The 21708-nt window shown below is 39.1% G+C and overlaps 1 protein-coding gene across 1 annotated transcript in view; it reads left to right on the top strand.

The window, feature by feature from the left end:
* TMEM245 (transmembrane protein 245) overlaps positions 1 to 21708 on the top strand; it is a 109545-nt gene that overhangs the window by 21389 nt on the left and 66448 nt on the right. The window contains exons 5-8 of the mRNA XM_011954613.1: positions 11782 to 11898; positions 14202 to 14435; positions 17863 to 18032; positions 19189 to 19212. Coding sequence (XP_011810003.1) covers positions 11782 to 11898; positions 14202 to 14435; positions 17863 to 18032; positions 19189 to 19212 — 545 coding nt within the window. The remainder of the gene's footprint in view (positions 1 to 11781; positions 11899 to 14201; positions 14436 to 17862; positions 18033 to 19188; positions 19213 to 21708) is intronic.

Below are 21708 nucleotides of genomic sequence, written 5' to 3'. Positions count from 1 at the left end.
GTAGGTCATTGATCCATTTTGAAATAATTTTTGTACATGAAGTGAGGTAAGGGTCCAACCTCATTCTTTTGCCTGTGTATATTCAGTTCTCTCAGCACTGTTTGTTGAAGATGGCCTTGGCACCCTTGTCAGAAATCAATTGACCATGTATGTATGGGTTTATTTCTGCCCTTTCTGTTGTGTTTCACTGATCTATATGTCTATCCTTATGTCAGTTAGCACATTCTTTTGATTACTGTAGTTTCGAAATTCAGAAGCATCTCCAACTTTATTCTTTTTCAAAATTGTTTTGACTATTTTTTGGTCCCTTGCGTTTCCATATTTAAGATCAGGTTTTCTGTTTTTACAGAAAAGCCTGTTGGGATTTTGATAGGGATTGCATTCAATCTAGAGATCACTTGGGAAAGCATTGCCATCTTTACAATATAAAAAAACAAAACCACAAAAACCTTACAATTTATGAGCATGGGATGCATTTCCATTTATTTCATTACTCTTTAATTTTTCAGCAGTGTTTTTTTTAATTAATTTAAAATTTTATTTTTTGTGGCTACATAGTAGGTGTATATATTTATGGGGTACATGGGATGTTTTGACACAGGCATGTAATGTCTAATAATCACATCAAGTAAAATGGAGTATCCATCTCCTCAACTATTTATCCCTTGCTATAAACAATCCAATTATACTCTTTGTTATTTTAAAATATACAATTAAATTATTGACTACAGTCAATAATTGTTTTGCTATCAAATACTAGGTCTTATTCTTTTTAATTTTTATTTTTTTTTGAGATGGAGTCTTGCTCTGTTAGCCAGGCTGGAGTGTAATGGCACGATCTCAGCTCACTGCAGCCTCTGCCTCCCAGGTTCAAGCGATTCTCCTACCTCAGCCTCAAATTGTGCTATCAAATACTAGGTCTTACTCTTGTTTTTTTTTTTTTTGAGATGGGGTCTCGCTCTGTTGGCTAGGCTGGGGTGCAGTGGCACGATCTCAGCTCTTTTCAGCCTCCATCTCCCAGATTCAAGTGATTCTCCTGCTTCAGCCTCCTGAGTAGCTGGGATTACAGGCACCCACCATTATGCCTGACTAATATTTGTATTGTTGTAGAGACGGAGTTTCACCATGTTGGCCAGGCTGGTCTTGAACCCCTGATCTCAGGTGGTTCGCCTGCCTTGGCCTCCCAAAGTGCTGGTATTACAGGCATGAGCCACCGTGCCCTGTCCATTCTTTTTAATTTTTTTGGTACCTATTAATAACCACTTCCAGCTTCCCCTTACCCTCCCACTATGCTTCCCAGCCTCTGGTAACCATCCTTCTGCTCGCTATCTCTGAGTTCAATTGTTTTGAGTTTTAGATCCCACAAATAAGTGAGAACATTAGATGTTTGTCTTTCTGTGCCTAGTTTATTTCACTTAGCTTATACAGCCTCCAGTTCCATCCATGTTGTTGCAAATGACAGGATCTCATTCTGTTTTTTTGGCTGAATAGTACTCCATTTTGTGTAAGTACCACATGTTGTTTATCCATTTATCTGTTGATGGATACTTAGGTTTCTTCCAAATTTTGGCTATTGTGAACAGTGCTGCAACCAACATAGGAGTCGGCGGTGTTTTGAAGTTTTCTTTGTATATGTCTTGCACCTTTAATTTATTCCTTATTCTTTTTGATACTATCATGTGGAATTGTTTTCTTAATTTTCTTTTTGGATGGTTTATTGCTGCTGGGTAGAAATAAAACAGATTTTTTTGCTTGTTGATCTTGCATCCTTCAGCTCTGCTCAATTTATTAGCTTCAGTAGTTCTTTGGTATATTCTTTAGGATTTTGCATATATAAGGTCAGTCATCTACAATAGAGATAGTTTGACTTCTTCCTTTCTAATTTGCATGCCTGTAATTTATTTTTCTTGCCAGATTGCTCTGGTTGGAATTTCTAGTACAAAGTTGAATAGACCATGTGCTTTTAAAGATTAGTTTTGAGGTACCCTGGCTGTGAGTGACCTATATCTGGATATAGTTGATTAAAGGTAGAGGTCTCTAAGGAGTTGAAAGTGGAGAGGTTGTCAGGATATAGTAGTGGTCCTCAAATCATCAGACCAGACTTCTGGTTACCCAGCTGTGTGGAAGCAGCTGTGACTGGAGAGGTAAATCTGAACACAAAGCTTCTGTAGTTGACCAATACTTTGCTCCTTGCTTCTTTCTGATGGCTGTAATAAACTCCAAGAGCAGATTACTAGCTGCAGTATGTTTTAAAAAGAATTAATTTCTCAGATAATACGTGTGTTGCAGTAAAGTGAGGAAATACAGAGAAACAAAAGGAAGAAACTAAAAATCACTCAAAAACTCACCGTCTACAGATTATACCAAAATGTTAACTAATAGTTGTTTTGCCTTCAGACTTTTAAAAACACACAAAAAACTAGATTGCAGTGAACATTTTCTTGTGTAACCCACATTTTAAACTTAATTATGTCATGATCAACTTTCTATGTCAATGAATACATTTATACAGCGTTATTTTTAATGTCTTCATTTTATTCTAATCATGAGGCTGTTTGTGGCACTCTGGTGTGTTTGTACAGGTACCTTGTAAAAGTTTTTAAAAATTAATTTGCTTTTTATTATTTTATTTGATAAATGAGTAATATCTAACAATTGTAAGCCATATTTTTATTTATAAATATATATTTAGAATTTTAAAATACCTGAAGCAAAGTAACCTGAACTACATATCTCTCTCACAGTGGAAAATAGGGAGGATTTTATTTTATTTTATATTTTGGTGTCTAAGTTTTCTTTGTTCAGCCTGTCTTTCTGGTTATAATCTGTTAGACTCTGTGGTTATATATCTGCCTAGTGGAAGTAAATTTCCTGTTTTGGCAACTGTTGTAGAAAGCTTGGCAGTTTTGACTTGTTTCTCTGGTTAGTTTTATCTCCTGTGTTTTCGTTCACCTAGTAGCAAGTGACTCAGACAGCTCTGCTTACCCTTTACCCCTTACCCCAGAATGGTTTCCCCTTTTGACTACTTTTGTCCAGGGCCAAATAAGTAATTATTATAAAAATATAAGTAATGCAGGTCTAAACCAAAGGTTGCAATTCTGTTTTCTCTACGGTGTAAATTCTAGTCATCTGATGACGGCAGCCTAGAAAACTGTAAGGATAAGACTTCTAAGACCAATTTTTGAGCAAGGGGAAAAAGGATACCATGGTTGATGATGATTACCAGCCGTAAACTTAGAATAGTGATATGCTGATATGCAAGCCAGATTGCTGTTATTTGTATTACAGGCTATAACAAGGAAGGAAATCACAGACACACAGAATAAATGTTGAGTACAGATTTGGAAATCTTGGTTTTATTTATTTTCTTTTACTCTCATTTCAACCTGCGTCAAGATAGGTGATTACTGATCTAGAATTCCTTTCTGGACTTCTAGTCTAAATAATCCTCATCATAAAATAAATCTTTAAAATTTTTTTTTTTCTAAATTTCTGAGTATTTTTTTCTTATTGCCCCTGAGAACATTGTTTCTTTTTAAGAATCAGAACTCAAATCATCTGGTGTGTAATGGAACAGCCCTCCTCTTATACTTACAGTCAGTTTCCTGCTGTAGATGTCACTGTAATATAGGTAGGTACGGGAATGCTTTAGTATACTGCCACGACAATGTGTGCATCTGCTCTTTCCTTGTCATTTCCAATGTCCTGTTGTGTCACTTGCTTGTTTTCCAGTCACTTGTGTGAGTATCCTTCTGTGTGTCTTCTGAGCTTTGAAGGTTTTGTGCTGTAGAAACTTTTGTGATCTGTGGTTCACTAGACTCACAGAATTAGTCCTGGATTTCATCAGAATTCAAAGCCTGAGTTTGGTTCCTAGACCCAGAATACTCTTCTATTTATTATTCATATTTTTGTTTTTAGTGACTGATACTCGCTCTGTTGCCCAGGCCAGAGTGCAGTGGTGTGACCATAGCTCACTGCAGCTTGAACTCCTGGGCTCAAGCAATGCTCCCACCTCAGCCTCAGAAAACTCTTCTTGTGAATCATTGCTGAGTTAGTTTCAGTGGTTCCTTCTGAACCCAAGGGTCTTACTCAGTGGTTTCCTTAGACCTGAGAAGTTCTAACATAGTATTTCCCAAATGCTTAAGATAATGAGGGAAGAATATTTAAGTGCCTGTCATGAGCCAAGAACTTTTAAGTGCTTTTAAATGTGCTATCTTTTCAAATCCACAAGCAAACAAAACAGAACCCATACAAATAAATCTTTGTAAGATAGATGGTATCTTCATTTACAGATGAAGATACTTCTAGAGATTAACTGACTAGCCTGCAGTCACACAGGTGACTAATGGAGCTAAGATTTAAACTTAGGTCCTTGGCCAGGCATAATGGCTCATGCTATAATTCCAGTATTTTATGAGGCCAAGGCAGGAGGATTGCTTCAGCCCAGGAGTTCAAGACTAGCCTGGCCTTGGCAAGGTAGTGAGACCCTGTCTCTACAGAAAATAATTAAATAAAATAAAAATTAGCTGGGTGTGGTAGTGTGCATCTGTAGTCCCAGCTACTGGGAGGGCTGAAGCTGGAGGATTGTTTGAGCCCAGGTCAAGGCTGCAGTGAGTAGTAATCATGCCACTGTATTCCAGCCTGGGCTACAGAGGTGAGACCCTGTCTTAAAAGTAATAATAATGATAATAAATAAACGTAGGTTCTTGACCCTGAGCCCAGTGTTCTTTCCCCTCCCCAGGCTCTTTGAGTAAGTGTCAGTCATCCTGAAAAAGTATTGACTCGTCATCCTTCTTACATCAGTTGTAGTTGTCAGCTCCTTCAGTTTTCCATATTGGTCCTGTTGACTTAACACAACTACATGACCTAGCTTTCTTGCCTCCTAGATCCCAGAAACCTTACTTAGTAGAAACCTTATGTCTTAGTCTGTTTTGTGCTGCTGCGACAGAGTAACACAGACTTGGTAACTTGCAATGAACAGAAATTTCTTGGCTCACAGTTCTGGAGGCTGAGAAGTCCAGTGTCAAGGTACTGGCATCTGGTGAGGGTCTTCTTGCTGTGTCATCATGTGGTACAAGGGCGAGCAGGAGAGGACTGGGGCTGAACTCACCCGTTTATAATGACATTAATCCTACCCATGAGGACTGAGCCCTGATGGCCTAATCACCTCTTAAAGGTCCTACCTCTTAATACTTGTGATAATGACAACTAAATTTAACACAAGTTTTGGAGGACAAACACTCAAACCATGGCACCTGGAATCCACCTTCAGTATGTTCCCTTGGCGTCTGAGGAAAGAGGAACACTAGCATTGTTATCTCCTATAAGCAAGGCTGTGTTAGACTCTTTAAAAATGCTCAATTTTTTTTAAGCAGTCTAGTGAGATTGGTGTTATACTTATTTTACGAATGAAGAAACTTAGGCTCAGAGAGCCATTTTTTCTGAGTATAAGAAATCTCTTCAAAAGTTAGTGAAACAAGCATCAGATATATCTATAATAGCCTAGATACCTGGCCTGAGAAGTACCAGCAAGTACTGCTGAGTGCTGTTCCTCCTGGCATTGGTAATTGTTTGTAAATGACTAGAAATGTCTTTGCAGAGACAAATCCTGATAGTTGCCTTACTCATTTTGGGATAGCATGAGATATGAACAAGTTTGGTTCAGTCAAGCCCAAATTGGAAAAAGGGAGCAAACCAAATGTTTTAATGTTCCTCTCCCACTCCCCAGTTCTGATACTGCAAGTTAAACAGGCCTAGAGAAAAGTCTACTGGTCCATCTGCAGGCTCTTGTGACGTAATACTAGAAACCATTGAGAGGGAGTTGTATTTTCCACATTAGTAATGGAAACAGAAGCCTTCCTCAAAGGGAACTTTGCAGGCTGGGGAGGTTTTATTTGGTATGCAGTGCTCCTTCCAATAAGCATGTTTGGATGTATTTCTGTTAACTGCTGCTGTATCTGTGAAAAAGAATGGAGTGGATCAAGAAGTATCTCCATATTTAGACTGTATTTAAAGTATATTTACCAATGCTTGTTAAAAAGGTTAGTCTGTTCATCATTGAGTTGTTGTATTAACAGAATACTCTCTGACCTGAGGTCTCTTTCTTGTGTGCCGGACTCTTTGAGTTTCTGTCCCCTGGTGCTAGGCTGCTAATGTCAGTAGCATGCTTGTTTGGATTTGTGTAGATCCCTGTTATTTGGCTTCTGCTTAATGCTGGCCCTGTCTCTGGGTGGATTGATACCTGAAACCTTGGATGCTCTTTCCTTTTTTTTTTTTTTTTCCAGCCCTTGAGTCCCAAGATTATGTTCCCTTGTTTTTGTGCCTATTTTTAGCTGTGGCTTTAAAATCTAATACCGTTCTAATACCACAACTTGGCCAAGAGTCTCAGTCCTGGCATTCTTCTGTTCGGTTTATCATCTCCCTGCCTGGACTGTTGTTTTTTGTTTTTTTTTGGACTGTGATTCCAAGCCAATTCCTTGAGGTTTTTGAAGTGCTGAAGGGTATCACTAAGACAGAAGTCATTAAAATACAGATGTGTTGGATAAAAGCAGTTTGCCAAATCTTGTATTCATAATTTTCAAATACTTTGTTGATTTTCTGTATGTGCTACTCCTTTCATGCTTTTTTGAAGTTTGAGGTGCTCAAAAAATTTGCTGAGTCATTTGTGTATTAACTAGAAAAATATTGCAGCTTCCATTGATGCAGCTAAGCTTTATTGCATATTTACTGCATATTTTAGTGCCATTAGCAAGTTGGAGAGTTATTCCTTAAGCCACAGTTTTGAAGATTTAATTGATTGGTTTTAGCTTTTTCTCGAATCTTCCAGTGCCTACTCTATAGATACAAGATACTTTGCTTAGCTCTGTGGGGAGATCTAAAAATATCTACTAAGGGAAAATACATGGCTATAATATAAAGTAGAAAGGGGAGGAGAGGTACAAAGAAATACTACAGAAGTGTTAGTGGCTTCTACTTCTAGTTTATACTGTCAAAGCCAATAGATTGATATTGATGATGATGATAGCTAACATTTATTGAGTACTTCATACCCAGCATTGTTCTAAACTTTATTTATTTATTTATTTTTCGAGATGGAGTCTTGCTCTGTCGCCCTGGCTGAAGTGCAGTCGTGCTGTCTTGGCTCGCTGAAGCCTCTGCCTCCCAGGTTCAAGTGATTTCCTGCCTCAGGCTCCCAAGTAGCTGGGATTACAGGCACGTGCCACCACACCCAGCTAATTCTTTTTTATTTTTAATAGAGATGGGGTTTCACCATGTTGGCCAGGCAGGTCTGGAACTCTTGGCCTCGGTTGATCTACCTGCCTTAGCCTCCTAAAGTGCTAGGATTACAGGTGTGAGCCACTGTGCCCGGCCAGCATTTTATATGTATTTCACTTCATTCTCACATTAGATACAAATTTATGTAAGCCTCATTTTTACACATGAGGAGACTGGGACAGCTCGATGTTAACTAACTTGCCTATAGCCATCTAAGTAGTAATAATAGACGTGGGATTTGAACCTGGGGAGTCTTCTTTCCTCACCTGTGCTTCCAGCCACTGAATCATGCTGCTTCCTCATAGTAAATGTGAGACCTTTCGTGCCCTGTTCCCAGCTTCCCTCTGCATTCTTATGCCACTCGGCTGTTCTCATTCACACTATCTTCCGGCCTTATTGAAGTTCCTAGAGTTCTTTGAAGAGGACACTCTGCTTTTGCTTGCCTTTGTGTCTTCACACTTGCTTTTTTGTCTTCCTGAAACACTTTTCTACCCCTGCCCTCTAAGACACCAGTCTCTCAGGAGCTTCCTCTCCGAGATAGAACTGTTCCGTCTTTATCTAGCTCACTTTTGTGAAAATGGATTTAAAGGATGGCATCTTTCAATATTCTTGTCAGACAGCTCCTTTGGAAACCTTTCCCAGACCTCCCCGCATGGGTTTGATTTCCAAACTGCTCCCTAACAGTTTACACTTACTTTACATTAGCTCTTAAGTATCAGACTGAATTTGAGACCAGGGTCTTAGTTTCTTATATCGGCATATAGCCTAGTCGCCTATTTGGTGAGTGAATGCTTAGTAGGCATTTAGAAATGTAAGTTAAAATGCACCTGAACTGAAAGTCCATTATTTGAAGAGTTATCCAATGATCTTGTTATTTTGCAAAAACCATCAAGGGACTTAATTTTCTTTTTCTTTTTCTTTTTTCTTTTTTTTTTTTTTTTGAGATGGAGTCTTGCTCTGTCGCCCAGGCTGGAGTGCAGTGGCGTGATCTTGGCTTGCTGTAACCTCCGCCTCCTGGTTTCGCGCCATTCTCCTGCCTCAGCCTCCTGAGTAGCTGGGACTACAGGCGCCTGCCCCCACGCCCGGCTAATTTTTTGTATTTTTAGTAGAGGCAGGGTTTCATCATGTTAGCCAGGATGGTCTTGATCTCCTGACCTTGTGATCCACACACCTCAACCTCCCAAAATGCTGGGATTACAGGCGTGAGCCACCACGCCCGACCAGGGACTTACTTTTCTTACAGTGTCTCTAGATGAGTGACCAAGAGTGACCACTTAATTAAATTACTTTTGAAGAGGCCAGTTTAGTAATTCAAGATCCTTGACTAGTCTGTAATCTTATGTAAGAGAGAATTCTTAATTTTTTAAATTTTTGACCTGAAGGTCTTTGTTTTTGTTTTTCCTTTTTCTACTGTATTGTCCCAGGCCATGAGGTGTTCCCAAACTTTGCTCTTGAGTGGGGTCTAAGAGATCCCCCCGGGTATACTGCGAAGCTAAGTCTTGCCCCAACTCTGGTGTAGGTCAGTTTGTTTGTGGAACTTTTTTCTTTTTTTTTTGTGAGACGGAGTCTCACTCTGTCACCCAGGCAGAGTGCTGTGGTGTGATTTTGGCTCACTGGCGTGATCTCAGCTGAATGATGTGATCTCAGCTCAGTGACGCGATCTCAGCTCACTACAACCTCTGCCTCCCGGGTTCAAGCGATTCTCCTGCCTCAGCCTCTTGAGTAACTGGGATTAGAGTAACTGGGATTACAGGTATGCGCCACCATGCCCAGCTAATTTTTGTATTTTTAGTAGAGACGGGGTTTCGGCGTGTTGGCCAGGCTGGTCTCGAACTCCTGACCTCAGGTGATCTGGCCACCTTGGCCTCCCAAAGTGCTGGGATTACAGGCATGAGCCACTGCACCCAGCCTGTTTGTGGAACTTCTTTCTGAAAGTCTAAAAATAACTCTAATATGCCAAGAATCTTCATCCAGTTCTGCTACATGTTCTTTAACCATAGTCTGGAAACCTGGATACCATCATCTCTTTGATTCCCTTTATTGCTTCCTCACCAAGTGTGGTCCACTTTGACTCTTCTCTGTCTCTTTAACGCAGCCGCTTTTCCCCGTCTCTCTTGTTGTGGCTGTAGACTACGCTGGCATCATGTCTTTCCTATAGTACTGCAACAACTTATCTCCCTGTACCCATTATAGGTCCCCTCTAGTCTCTCTTTCTCCAGACAAGCAGGAATAGTCTTATATCTCAAACAGGTTATTTATTTACAAGGTGGTGAGAGAGGTGAGAGGCAGTTGAGTGCGGTTATAAAAGGTCAACATGAGAGACCTTGTAGTGATGATGCTGTTCTGTATCTTGTGTCAGGGGAAACTGGACAAATGGTGGTACACTGGGATTATTTCTTGCAACTGCATATGAGTATACTTTTATCTCAATAAAATTTCAGTGAGAAAAAGATTACTATCCTGTTTGAAACTCTTCAGTGCTTTCTTCTTCCTCTTAGAATAAAGACTAAAGTCCTTCATATGGTGTTCTGTGATCTGTATCATCTGGCTTACCTCTCCAGCCTTGTCTATTTGATACCAGTTTCTTACTAGCTGTCTGTGTTCCAGACACACTGACCTTCTTTCACTGTCTTTAATATGCTGGGTTCTTCTCACAGCTTTCTTTCTGCCCAGGATATTGTTAGGATGTCACAAGATACCCAGGATTTTTTTTTATAGCAACCATAATTTGTATACACATGTTTATTTGTGTGGTTCTTTAATTAATGTCTTTTACTAGACTCCCTGGGGGCAGGGTCTGTGTCTTTCTCCCCAGCACATAGTACATGTAAGAAATGAAAGACCGTTTTTCTCTGTCAACCCTTGCTGTCTTATTGGCATTTCAGGAGGACCTTGGGTACACAGGCCAGGAGAGTAAGATCCTAATCCAGAAATCTAACTTATGTTTTCCTCTCAGACAATGAGTTTGAATTTCTCTAATATTGAGAGATATGATACCATATCTAAAAATAAACTCTTTCAGGTCACAGGGGCATTTATTAGAGGAGGGACAGGGTATGATTGAGCAAGGTGAGTACTCTTATCCTGATGTCTGAATCTACCAAAGAGCCCCACCTCAGGCTCTCGCTTGCTGCTTTCTGGGAGAGGGCCAGCCTTGGATATTTGGGTGTGTGGAGTTAATTTGGAGCTGAAGTTCATCGGCTTTCTGAAGGGTCATGCTCTTTTCATTGGCATGGCAGAATCCTATGTTACCATACTGAGTCTTGGCCTACCAAAAATAATGTCTCAGTTGTATGAGTGTGGGTGTATGATCTGGTGACTAGGAATTGCTAGTGTTCTTAGTTGTGAACAATAGAATCTATTTCAGGGAGTTTAAATAAATAGTAGGAGGTATTGATTAGCGCTTACAATTTTTGCACATGGAATTTCTGGAAAGACCAGACAACTAATCTTGGAATCTGACACAGGCAGAAGCAGTGAAATCAGGAGAAATGCTCAGTGACACTGAAGGACTGTTTGGGCAGAGGGCCACGGCTGCTGCTGCTCACCGTGAAGTTAGAGATCAGACATCAGAACTTCTCCTAAGTTGCTGCGGAAAAACCATGTGCCTTCCTGACAGACTGTGTTTGACGTGAGAGCTCTGTGGCTTCCAGATTACAGTGTGCCACTTCAGGCTCTCAAGTCTTGCACAGGTGTACCTGCTTGTTAGAAACTGTCATGTGTGAGACCTTAGCTACAGGGGAATCCAAGAAATACAATTTTTTAGCTCTCCAGTCTAGTGTGCAAGAAAGTATGCTAGAACCTGATGCTATTCTTCAGTGAGCTATTCTTCCTTGTCTGCTGTAGAAGGTTAAAGGTTGACAGACTTCCTTTGCCAGTGAATGTTTTGCTTGAATTTAGTGCAAATGATTGGCACTACCTATTAGGAATTTAACATGGAAATATATAACATGAAACAAGGTCATGTTGTTCCTTTAGATTTTAAAGTGGTAGATTTTGTCTGTACTGAGTTATGTAATTTATACATCTATATGGTTTTGCATAATACCCATATATTTGCATACTCATTTGTGGAATGTTTTTATTATGATCACCAAGTATGGGCTATCTTGTACTAAGATGAGACCTAGTCATACAACATAGCCTAAGACAGATCGGGGAGCTCACAGACTTGATGTGGTAGTGTTTTTCAATAGAAGTATGCATTAAAATCAACTTGTTAACAAATGTAAGTGTGGGACTCCAAATTTACGTCTGTAGTGTCTGCCACATCCACCAGCATGAAGTTCCCAAAGGAGAAAGGTATACAGAAGGTCGAGGGATTTGCTTTTTTAGCACACTTTCATGTCGATTCTTAATGGTTCTTCCTTGGTGAAGAACCACTTATTCAGTGGGTCAGTAGTAACCATTTTATTTTGTTGTTGTTGAAAACGTTGGACTGTGTTTAAATTTGCAGCCATTATTTCCCATTTTAAAGACTTTTGAAAATGGATGCTTCTTTTACAGGGGCAGAGTTACCAGGGCAGGTTATCTCCATGGCAGCTTCTACTCTGGCAAACTTGGCCATCTCTATCACAGGGTATGAATCAAGCAGTGAAGACCAGCTCTCCACTCAGCCTGCAGGTGACTGATGTTCTGGTGACATTCAAGGTTATTCTGGAAAATGAAATGTACATAGAATGTAAAATTTAGGACACTAGCATCAAAAAATGCTACTTCTGCTAATCCCTCATTTATTCTCTTTGGTTCCTTTTTTTATGCCCTTTTCCCTCTCATCTTTGTTCTCATATATCACGTTTTAAATACATTTAATTATTTACCTTCTTGAGTTTCTGATCTTAGTTCTTTCCTTTTTAAAAAAAGGCTTTTCTTATTTTTCTTCTGTTCTTCATTCCTTTCTTTTTCTTATTTTCCTTTTCTCAGTCTCCATTTACCTTCCCCACATTTCCCTCAATTTTTTGCATATCTTATCTTGATTTCTTATTTTCCATTTCTTTCTTCAACAACTGTCAGTTCTCCTCCATGATTTTATTTTGCCCTGTCTCTTCCTGTTGTTTTTTCTTTCTTTTGTTCCCTTTTCCCAGCTCTCTTTTTGGGGAGGACTTTTATTTTCCATGTTGCAGTCATCCATTTCTCTGTCATTCTTTCTCTGAAAGTTTACATGCTTCTTGTGTTAATATGTTGACCCATAACACAGACCTTTCTGGTTGTTTTGGACTCATTGTCCTGTGTGGCCTGGCTTTGGGACTGCAGACTCCTGAGGGATCCACCTGGTAGATATACCAGCTATAGAGTCATGCTGTACTCTTGGAGAGTTCCGGAATGTAAAAGGCCACCTTAGTCTGTGCTGAGAGGTCCATTAGTGCCAGAGGTATTTGGAGTTAGGGAATATTTAGAGTGAATTCTCCTTGAAGAACTGACTTTCGAAATGTCAGCTAAGAGAAAGGAATTTGGTGTAGTAGGAACACTTATTTTTCTTGCACATGGAATTATGTTTCCAAAATGGAGAGGAAATGATGTTTTGGTTTTGGACTCTTTCTTCCAAATATCTGTCACACCCACCAACATGAATTTTCCAAATTAGAAAGCTACTTAGAGCAGAGTCAAACAGAAGCATCTGTTAACTAGCTTGGGCTTTAGCCCTGAACTTGTAAGGGTAGAATATTGGTCCTGGTGAGGTGAGCTGACTTACCAGGGTGCAAGTGGTCTCAGTAGTAAAAATTTATTCATAACTGAACATTTAACATGAAAAACATTAAGGAAATTATGATACAGCACTTAGTGTGCTACTGTGTGGGTGGTTGCTTATGAAAATTATGAAACAACAGGGAAGTCATTCATTCACATATTTAGTGAGCACCTCCTGTATATGAGATACTATTGTATGTACCAGGAATTCAGTGGAGGGAGAACAAAATAGACAAGGTCTTAGCTCTGGTGGAGGTGACGTCCAACTGAAGAGAAAGAATGAGAAAGGATAAGTAGAACATGCTACGACTAAGTAAAAGACCAGGGGGAAAATATGAGGTTGGGATTATGGGAGTTCTTATTTTCTCTTTTTTCTAGACTTTCTGAGATATGATACTTTTGTAATTAACAATCCACATGTTCAACATGACATACTTTTGTAATTAACATTTTTTTTCTAATGGAAGGCAAAATGCAAGTTTTAGGATCTTAATAATTTTCATTATTATAGTATATATAGAGTAATACTGCTTTAGGAGTTATGTAATTTCTGATGTATGTGGTATATCTTATTAAAACTAGGAAATGGAAATAATAACACCCTATAGTAAAACGTAACATGGTGGTTGCATTGTTAGGAAATGGTGTCTTATGTGAAATAATCCAGTATGGTTTCCTTTATTTGAAAATCCTCACCTGAGAAATCTGTCATTGTTTTTGTATCTCACTCATATTTTATATCTTCTATCTGTTTGAAAGCCCTGGGTTCTTGTAAGATCAGTTGGTTCCATTTTAGGTGAAATAACACTGAAAAGTCTTCTTGTGTCAGAAATGGATATAAATACATCTAATCTAAAGTTCTATTAAAAGAAGAGGGATTTTTAAATATAGAAATTCTAGTATATGTTAGCATTTGTTTCTTTAGTTTGAATAAGTTTTATGGGATAATTATAATTCTCAGCTACTTTGTCATGTATTTTGTTTTAATGACTCCCAATTCTATCACCAACTAACTTACTCTTCCTAGATTCAAGCTCTGTTGGCATTGTGATTCTCCACGTTTTTCAGTGCATATGCAAACATGGGTCCAGATATTTTTGTCTTTTTTAACCCAATATAATCATACCATATCAGCACATTTTGAAGGCCTGAAACAGGCTAGCCTAACGAGTGACTCTGTATTCCCATTTCCTCATGCGGACTAATACGGTGTGTGGTGTTTTTCTTTCCCTTTTCAGAAGCATTGGACAGGGGAGAATCCCCTCCGACGTTGTCCACCTCCCCTTCACCCTCCTCCCCTTCACCTACTTCCCCTTCACCCACTCTGGGCAGACGAAGGCCTGAAATAGGAACATTTCTTAGAAAGAAGAAAACTAGTGACATCTACTTCGTGTCTCTGGTTTGGGCCATTGTCGTCGTGCAGATCTGGTTGAACCTGTGGATTGTACAGTTGCTGCCGGTGCCGATTGCAGGTCGTTATCTGGTTAAATACGATCTTGTCTTGTCTTTGAAGATTTTTTTCTTCTTTTTTTACTTTTGGATTTTAATATTTGAGATAAATTTACTGTCTTGCAAAGTAAAACAGTCTTACGTTTGCATTTAAATAGTAAACACCATTTTGTTAATTTATTACTTTGATGCATCTTTAATATTTCACTTTTTTTTTTCTTTTTTCTTTTCTTGAGACCGAGTCTCACACAGGCTGGAGTGCAGTGGCGCGATCTTGGCTCACTGCAAGCTCCGCCTCCCAGGTTCACGCCATTCTCCTGCCTCAGCCTCCCAAGTAGCTGGGACTATAGGTGCCAGCCACCATGCCCGGCTAATTTTTTTTATTTTTGGTAGAGACAGGGTTTCACCATGTTAGCCAGGATGGTCTCGATCTCCTGACCTCGTGATCTGCCCACCTCTGCCTCCCAAAGTGCTGGGATTATAGGCGTGAGCCACAGTGTCCAGCCAATATTTCACTTTTAAGCTCAGAAAATGTGTTTAGCCTCTTACAGTTTCATGTAGTATTTGAGATTGATAGCTCCATGTAGAGATTTGACTGTTTAGCCATCCATGATTCTGTGGAGGAGAATGTTAACAATCATCTGTGTTTTGGAATTTGAAGATCGAATGATTTTTTTTTCTTTTTTTTTTGAGATGGAGTCTCACTCTGTCACCCAGGCTGGATTGCGATGGTGCGACCTCGGCTCACTGCAGCCTCCGCCTCCTGGGTTCAAATGATTCTCCCACCTCAGCCTCCTCGGTTTCTGGGACTACAGGCACGCGCCACCACCCCTGGCTAATTTTTTTGTATTTTTAGTAGTGGTGGGATTTCACCATGTTGGCCAGGCCGGTCTCGAATCCTTACCTCAAGTCATCTGCTCACCTCCGCCTCCCAAAGTGTTGGCATTACAGGATTGAGCCCTTGCACCCAGCTGAGATTGAATGATTTTTGAGAGCTACTCTTAGGGAAGCACATTTTACCTTGCCTTTTTAATTCAAAGGAAATGTAGGTTTTGAGAAATATATGTATGTAAAGTCTTGTGATTTGTTTGACAGAAAAATTAAATTACATGTATGTATATATTATATGTATTACATCAAAATGGAATCATAGTTTTCCATAATCCATTAAATCAGGTCTTTGTATCTTAATGCTGTGGTAATTTAAGGCCCACCAGTTTTAATTCTGTCTAAAACTGTTTTTCTTCTAAGACTAGAAAGAGTAAAGAAGAGTTTTCTCTGACAGGTGCATTGTAGAAGCATCTTTTACCTAATACTTTCCTGATTATTTGGGCTTTCCTCTTGTGGCAGCCATATTTTGTGCCAAATTCATTGAGTCCTCAATGACTGCTGTGGATTTTGCCATCTGGGTACCTCCTACATTTGATTACTCCTTATTTCCTATGTCAAGGTTTTTCATATTGATTAAAACGTAATCTGATTTTTGAAAGCTGTTCTCCACCGTAGTCTAAAAGTCTAAACTTATTGGCGCATTTACCTTCTAGATCATTAGTTCTCATCACTTATTTTTATTTTTCCTCACTCAATTGGATAGTTAATTAAATAGGCAATTTTTTTTAACATTTATTATGACCAGAGCACAGTATAGTAGTGCCTGTCCTCAGGGAGCATACAATATAAATGGTTGAAGTGTGTATCTGGTTTTTTTTTTTTTTTGAGATAGGGTCTCACTTTGTCACTCAGTCACCACAGCCTCGATCTCTCAGGCTCAAGTGATCCTCCTGCCTCAGTCCCCTACCAGATAGCTGAGACTACAGGTGCGTGCCACGGGCTTTTTTTTTTTGAGACGGAGTCTTGCTCTGTTGCCCAAGTAGGAGTGCAGTGATGTGATCTCGACTTACTGCAAGCTCCGCCTCCCAGGTTCATGCCATTCTCCTGCCTCAGCCTCCTGAGTAGCTGGGACTAGAGGCGCCCACCACCACGCCTGGCTAATTTTTTGTATTTTTAGTAGAGACGAAGTTTCACTGTGTTAGCCAGGATGGTCTCGATCTCCTGACTTTGTGATCCGCCCACCTCAGCCTCCCAAAGTGCTGGAATTACAGGTGTGAGCCACTGCGCCTGGCCACCACTGGCTGTTTTTTTTGTATTTTTTGTAGTTTGCCATGTTGTCCAGGCTGGTCTCAAACTCTTGGACTCAAGCAATCCTCCTACCTTGGCTTCCCAAAGTGCTGGGACTACAGGTGTGAGCCACCGTGCCCGGCCTGTATCTGCTTCTTGTGTCCTCAAACAACTTCTGTTAGGCAGTTCGAACAAGATACAGCTTTAATTAAGCAAGTCAGAGAGCAGATACCATCGCCATGCTTCCTGTTAAACTGAGTGGAGCAGTTTAACTTGCTCTTCTAGATTGTTCCATACTTTGTTTTTTTCCAGGTGATTTTACTATGCTGGCAAACTGTGTCAGATGCTGTTGCAACTCTCTTTTCCTTAAAGTTTGTTAGTAGGAATTTCATTTCTCTTAGTCGTAGCTTAATCTTCTGGTCACCATAGGAATTTGACATGATCTTGGGAGAGCAGGCTGTGAATAAGGTGGCCCCTAAAAGCTGTTCTACAGCTTGTAATTACCTGGACTTAGTGAAACTATAGGAGCTCTTCTAGGACTTTTTTAGGGATTTAAAAATGGTAATAAAGGAATTGTTGAACTTGTGTGTAACACTGAGCTCATGGTTCAAAACAGCAAATTGTGAACCTTTAGGTTACAAGGCCAGCGTACAAGAACACAAATCTCTAGAGTTAGGGAAATTATATACTGATTGAGATCCAGGGTCCAAACTTCAAGGCAAGCCTCACAGTTGAGTAACACTTCCTTCTGGCCCTACCACCTTCTTCATTGGCTTCTAACAGGAAGCTTAACCTCTGCTTGAAGGCCACTTCACTGCCCAACTCCAGGAGGAGATGGTGTGGTCTGAGAGTGGTCCCCACTGAACTTGCAGTGCACAGCCTTGGGCCATTTGTCGCAGCCGAGCAACTAAGGAAAACAAGAAAATTTGACGAGCAACTGTAAAAGCCAAGGAGATGAGGAAATGTCAGGGTTTTGTATTCTTTACTCAGGAAGGGGGAAAATATGTGAGGGGCCAGAATTACAGTCACTGAAATCTTCACGATAAGAGTATCTTATGTTTATATGGGCCATAACATAATCCCAGACTCTTCAAGGATTCAGACTTCATGAAGAAGATAATATATAGGCAGTTGGGGATGGTTTGAAAAGTTACTTCGTCCAGTTCCATCTGTGTGGAATAGTTTGAGTCCCACCCTGCTTTTTAACATTGATCTTCTTTTTAATACTAGCTTTGCTATTTTAGAAAGGTCATGTGAAATTAAGGAACCTTTTCATGTTACAACTTGTTAATCTATATTTTGTTTATATTTGTATTTTTTACCTTTTTTTAGTCTGGATACTCAAAAAGCTTGTCATTCACTTTGGAGTTGTGGACTTCCTGGAGAAACACTACCATGTATGGTGGGGTGTTACAGAAAGCTTCCTGAAGGAGCGGCAGGGAGCTCTCGCGCCTTGGCCCATTGTCGGGCTTGGAAAATTCTTGTTAAAAGTTGATAGCAAGGTATTGTATTTTAAGGACTTGGGCTGTCTTAATGGAGTTAATATATTTCATGTGTTTATATTGTAACTTCCATTCCATGTGTTTATATTGTAACTGTTGATAACACGTTTAATATCTAATTCTATGATGAAAGTTTAACGTTTAAAATTATGGTTTACACAAGGATAAGATGGGTTTACTTTAAATAAAGCTTGTGTAATTTTTTTTTCCTCATAAAAATGGGAGAAATGGATCTTCTGATTCAATTCCTTTATTATATTAGGACCAAATTGAAATCCAGAGAGGTTAAGCGATTTGCCTAAAATTATGTAGCTAGGCAGTGGCTCAGTTTAGTGAATATTTTTGGAGTAATTCCCATGTGTCAGATACTGTATTAAGTCCTATGTAAAATCAGATGAATCATGGAAAACCAGATACAGAAGCCTTGTTTATTGGGGAAAGACAGCAATTCATAAAAATTCAGAGATGGTGGTTAGATTTGGAGCCTTAGTGGTTAAAGAGCATGGACTATGAATCCATAAAGTTTCCTAACCTTTCTGTGCGTTGGTTTCCATACCAGTAAAATAGGTACAATAGAACCTACCTCCTAGAGTGGTGGTAAGGGTTAAATGAGGTAATATATGTAAAATCCCTAGATCATTGCCTGGTACACAGTAAGCTCTATGTAAGTATTAGGAATTTGTGTAGGAAAAGTGTGTACAGGATACAGTGGCAGCACTGAGCAAGAAATGACTCACTGTTAATAGAGTCATGAGAAAGGGAAGGGCAGCAGAGGAAATGATTCTGGAGCAAGTTTTGAAGCACAGGTGGGAGTTTCGTAGGTAGACATGACCAGAAGGGCAAGCAGACGGAGCAGTGCAAAGGCATGGAGACACTAAGCCTACGGGCATGCAGGTTATTTTATGTGTTTTTAATTGTTGGATTCCCAACAAAGATGTGGTTATCATTTCAATCATTATATATCTTAAAGGAATACTACATTCTCTTGATTTTAAAACTTTGTTGTGCTAGATTTTCCATCCCTAGTTTTTCCTTTGTGTGGGACAGTCACCTTCTCATGCTTTCCTTTTCTTTTCTTTTCATACTGTGATTGCATTCTCTAATGATATTCCACTGTTCTTATCTTCTCTTTCGCACCTTACCCACTATCCTCAAGCTCTGGCACTGGCTAAATAAGAAGGTAAATGAACACCCAGATGTTGGTTTTTACTATTGAATTCTGTAATGCCCCCGTATCGCCTTTCTCACTCTGTTTCTGTCCATGTGTCAAACTAAGTTTTTGTTTTCAAGTTTTAATTATAAGCTATGGAAGGTCGTGAAGCATGAATACTATCACAATATAATTTGCTAAAAACTCAGCAAAGGCTGTCTATGATATGGATGGTATCTCCTTGCTCAAGTGTAAGAAGTTCTGTCTCCTAGTCCTTTTGTGCACTGTAAATGATTTTCATTCCTTTTCAGTTATGTAAATGTGGTTCAGCCTGACATTCTAGTCTCCTTTGATGTGTGAAAACACATTAGGCAATAGTTATTGTAAGGGCAAGAGAGAACTCTCTGTTTGCTACTTTTTCTATAAAAGACACAGGAATTTTTAAAAAAGACAAATCTGTGAATTATTTGTATGGTTTCCTTGGCAGATAATTTTATATATTGTCTTTTTTTTAAATAACTAGTATTTCAAAATTTATTTTTAACTTAAAACAGATTGTAGTCATGACCTGTGACATCGAATTTTGTGTTTTCTCCAAGGTATGAGGTTGTATCTGTGGTAAATACTTCACATGATTGGCATGGCATTATAATTCAGTTTTAATAACTTCAGTAAAGGCTAATCCAGATATATTAGGAATGTTCTACCTTGACATATAGTCCACATATTGTAATGTTTAAATTAATTTTAATGAATCAAATAGCCAGGCATAGTGGCACACACTTATAGTCCTAACTACCCAGGAGACTGAGGCAGGAGGATTGTTTGAGCCCAGGAATTCAAGGTTGTAGTGACCAATAATTGCGCCATTGCACTCCAGCCTGGGTGACAGCAAGACCCTGTTTCTTAAAAAAATAATAATAATTTCAATGAATCTCTAGGACAGATAGTAAGAGATGACATGATTTATATATGTTGTGTTTAAACATAATAAAACTACATATATACATATATATATACACATACATATATATATACATATATATATATGTATATATATATGTCTTTTGTGGAAATATTATATCAGGCCTTAAGAAAGATGTGGTACTTCTTGAAAATAGATCAAAATGAGACTTTTGGATGGGTTAGGATTTCATTTTTTTCTGTTGAAATGGAGGAGAGGGGAGACTTTTGACAATGCCTAAAGTTTTAAACTTGGGTTGAAAAGAAGCATTGTGTAAAATAAACACTCCCACAGTCTCACATGGTTGTATATATATCTCCATTCCCTAAAAAACCAGTATGGGTAAGCGAGTTCAATCCTTGGCAAATGATGTGCAAATATAAGTCACCTTTTAAAATTTTGACCAAAGAAGGTGGTTTCTAAAAAATTTTTATTTGTTTTAATTGTCTTTTAGAGACAGGGTCTTGCTCTGTTGCTCAGGCTGGAGTGCAGTGGCACGATGAAAGCTCACTGCAACTGTGAACTCCTGGGCTCAAGCGATCAAAGTAGGTGGTTTTGTACTTTTCTTCAATTTGTGTTATATTGAAATGAAATTGCACTCGAGATGGGGAAAGGAGAACTAAATTCATTAGATTAAATTTGATTTAACCTTCAGTGGACTAAATGAGCTAGGTTACCTAATTTATAAGCTTAATTCATAACTGAATCATTGAGTTAATTTTCAAAGATCTCTAAGATCAAGTACCTTCTTTCTTTCCTTTGATGATTCCATGTAACATAGTAAAGCATTGGTATAAAGATAGAGTAACTGCTTGAGATTTTGAGTGAGTATATTCCAAGAAAAGACATACATAAGTTGAGAACTATTTTATTATATTACATCACATCTCAAAGTCAGAAAATTGCAGCACTGGGTAATTTTGGTATGTAGAAATTTCAAGTGGAGTGAATTAGGTAACCAAGTCGAGAGAAGAGAGGGTGAGAGAGCACACATAGGTTAATTGAAATGTAACCCAGAGTTATTTGTTTTATTTCTTTTCCTTTTTTGTTTTTTTGTTTTTAAATTTGAGACAGGATCTCTCTGTGTCACCCAGGCTGGAGTGCAGTGACGTGATCTTGACTCACTACAACCTCCACCTCCCAGGCTCAAGCAGTCTTCCCATGTCAGCCTCCTAAGTAGCTGGGACCACAGGTGTGCACCACCATGCCTGGTGTTTTTTTTTGTTTTGTTTTTTGGTGTTTTTTTTGATATTTTTAGTAGAGACGGGGTTTTGCTATGTTGCCCAGGCTGGTCTTGAACTCCTTAGCTCAAGTGATCAGCCTGCCTCAGCCTCCCAAAGTGTTAGGATTATAGGCGTGAGCCACTGCACTTGGCCTTGTTTTATTTCTTAGTATTGATTATTTGCACTAAAACTTAAGTGGAATTTTGTTTAAAAACAAAGCAAAATGAAAAATCTGTAGGCCCAGAATAATGAAAGAGAAGAAAAACTCAGTAGTGGAATACTCTCTTAATAGCTTGATAAATAAGGGCAGTTAGTGTAAAAGTTTTAGAGTACCTTTTG

The sequence above is a fragment of the Colobus angolensis genome, unplaced genomic scaffold (assembly GCF_000951035.1).
Source record: "Colobus angolensis palliatus isolate OR3802 unplaced genomic scaffold, Cang.pa_1.0 Scaffold386, whole genome shotgun sequence".
NCBI lineage: Eukaryota > Metazoa > Chordata > Mammalia > Primates > Cercopithecidae > Colobus > Colobus angolensis.
Note: the sequence above shows the minus strand (reverse complement) of the source record. Positions and strands in the feature narration are given on the sequence as shown.